The 1,933-nt window shown below is 52.8% G+C and overlaps 1 protein-coding gene across 1 annotated transcript in view; it reads left to right on the plus strand.

The window, feature by feature from the left end:
- The window catches only part of LOC117941469 (sequestosome-1-like), a 2,266-nt gene extending 355 nt beyond the window's left edge, over nt 1-1,911 (plus strand). The window contains exons 2-7 of the mRNA XM_034866481.1: nt 130-158; nt 391-529; nt 658-726; nt 959-1,128; nt 1,597-1,693; nt 1,763-1,911. Coding sequence (XP_034722372.1) covers nt 130-158; nt 391-529; nt 658-726; nt 959-1,128; nt 1,597-1,693; nt 1,763-1,890 — 632 coding nt within the window. The 3' untranslated portion in view covers nt 1,891-1,911. The remainder of the gene's footprint in view (nt 1-129; nt 159-390; nt 530-657; nt 727-958; nt 1,129-1,596; nt 1,694-1,762) is intronic.
- The last annotated feature ends 22 nt before the right edge of the window (nt 1,912-1,933 follow it).

Genomic DNA, 1,933 nt, shown 5'->3' on the forward strand with positions numbered 1-1,933 from the left:
ACTCACTCACTCACCCGCCGCAGGTCAGTTCACTCACTCATTCACCCGCCGCAGGTCAGTTCACTCACTCACTCACTCAGCCGCTGCAGGTCAGTTAACTCACTCACTCACCCACCCCAGGTCAGTCAGTCAGTCACTCACTCACTCACCCGCTGCAGGTCAGTACTCACTCACTCACTCACTCACTCACCCGCCGCAGGTCAGTCAGTCCCTCGCTCACTCCCTCATTCACTCGCTCACTCGCTCGTATTAATCAACAACATAGCGTGGATTCTCCATATTAAACAACCAACTTGTCCTTGAATGTTCCTATTAAGTGTGTGTGTGTGTGTGTGTGTGTGTGTGTGTGTGTTTGTGCGTGTGTGTGTGTGTGTGTGTGCGTGTGTGTAGTGGTTTCCTAGGGGGAAGTGGATGAAGAGGATGAGACACTGCATGTGGAACCAGACCCTGAACCAGACCTTGAATCAAGACCAGGACCAGGGGCAGGGCGGATCCTCCAGACCTGCTGCGGACTGCAGCGCCCCCTCAGGTCAGTGTGATCTGATTACTAATGAGCAGGGACCCTAAGGTCTGCTGGGTTTTATGCTGGATCAGCACTGAAAACTGTAGAAACCACATCAGATTATGACCCATGATCTGCCCCCCCTCCCCCCGCAGCCTCCCAGGCCAGCGTGGACTTCCTGAAGAACATCGGCGAGGGCGTGGCGGCCATGTTGAGCCCACTGGGTGAGTGATGTCACTGTTAACTCCAGCGCAGGCTTCTGATTGGGCAATAGTTTAAGATAAGTTACCGACAGTGGAAATAAGAGTTACAGTCTAACAGCTGATTGTTGTTGTTGTTGTTGTTGTTATTATTATTATTATTATTATTATTATTATTATTATTATTATTGTTGTTGTTATTATGTAATAATCAACGTGTGTGTGTGTGTGTGTGTGTGTGCGTGTGCGTGTGCAGGTATCGACGTGGACATCGACGTGGAGCACGAGGGCAAGATGACCAAGGTGACCCCTCCCTCTCAAAGTGGGGGGGCGGAGGGAGACGGGGGCGGAACCAACAGCGAGGACGTAGCAACAAAAGAGGGTGGGGGCAAGGTTGAGGGCGGGGCCAGCAGTGAGGGGTCAAAGGTCAGTTCATGTTCATCAGCTGTGATGTGTTCAGGTACATCTGTAAATCTGGGCTCTTGGTGCACATCCCAAAAGTAATATTACATTATCATGTATCCTGTCTGTCTGTCTGTCTGAGAGCAGAGGGATGACAGTCACCTGTCTGTCTGTCTGTCTGTCTGTCTGAGAGCAGAGGGATGACAGTAACCTGTCTGTCTCAATCTGTCAGTCTACCTGTCTCTGTCTATCTACCTGTCTGTCTGTCTCTGTCTGTCTGTCTGTCTACCTGTCTCTGTCTGTCTGTCTGAGAGCAGGGGGATGACAGTAACCTTTCTGTCTCTGTCTCTCTGTCTGTCTGTCTCTGTCTGTCTGTCTACCTGTCTCTGTCTGTCTGTCTGTCTACCTGTCTCTGTCTGTCTGTCTCTGCCTGTCTGTCTACCTGTCTGTCTGAGAGCAGGGGGATGACAGTAACCTGTCTGTGTTTCTCAGGTGCAGAGAGACTCAGATGAGGAGTGGACTCACCTGAACCCCAAGGAGGTTGACCCGTCTACCGGAGAGGTCCAGTCCCTCAAAGAGCAGGACCAGGGTCCCCCGTCCGGCGTCCGAGACCAGGACCAGGGTCCCCCGTCCACCAAAGAGGTCCAGTCCCCCATAGACCAGGACCAAGGTCCCCCGTCCGGCCCAACAGGCCTCAGGGAGGCGGCACTGTACCCCCACCTGCCCCAAGGTAACACCTGCTCTCCCTCAGACTCTGCTTCTGACTGGCTAGTAGTCCTTACCTAGGTACTGTCAGGGCCCTCATACTCTGCTCCTGACTGGCTAGTAG

This window comes from Etheostoma cragini, unplaced genomic scaffold, assembly GCF_013103735.1.
Source record: "Etheostoma cragini isolate CJK2018 unplaced genomic scaffold, CSU_Ecrag_1.0 ScbMSFa_80, whole genome shotgun sequence".
NCBI classification, from domain to species: Eukaryota; Metazoa; Chordata; class Actinopteri; order Perciformes; family Percidae; genus Etheostoma; species Etheostoma cragini.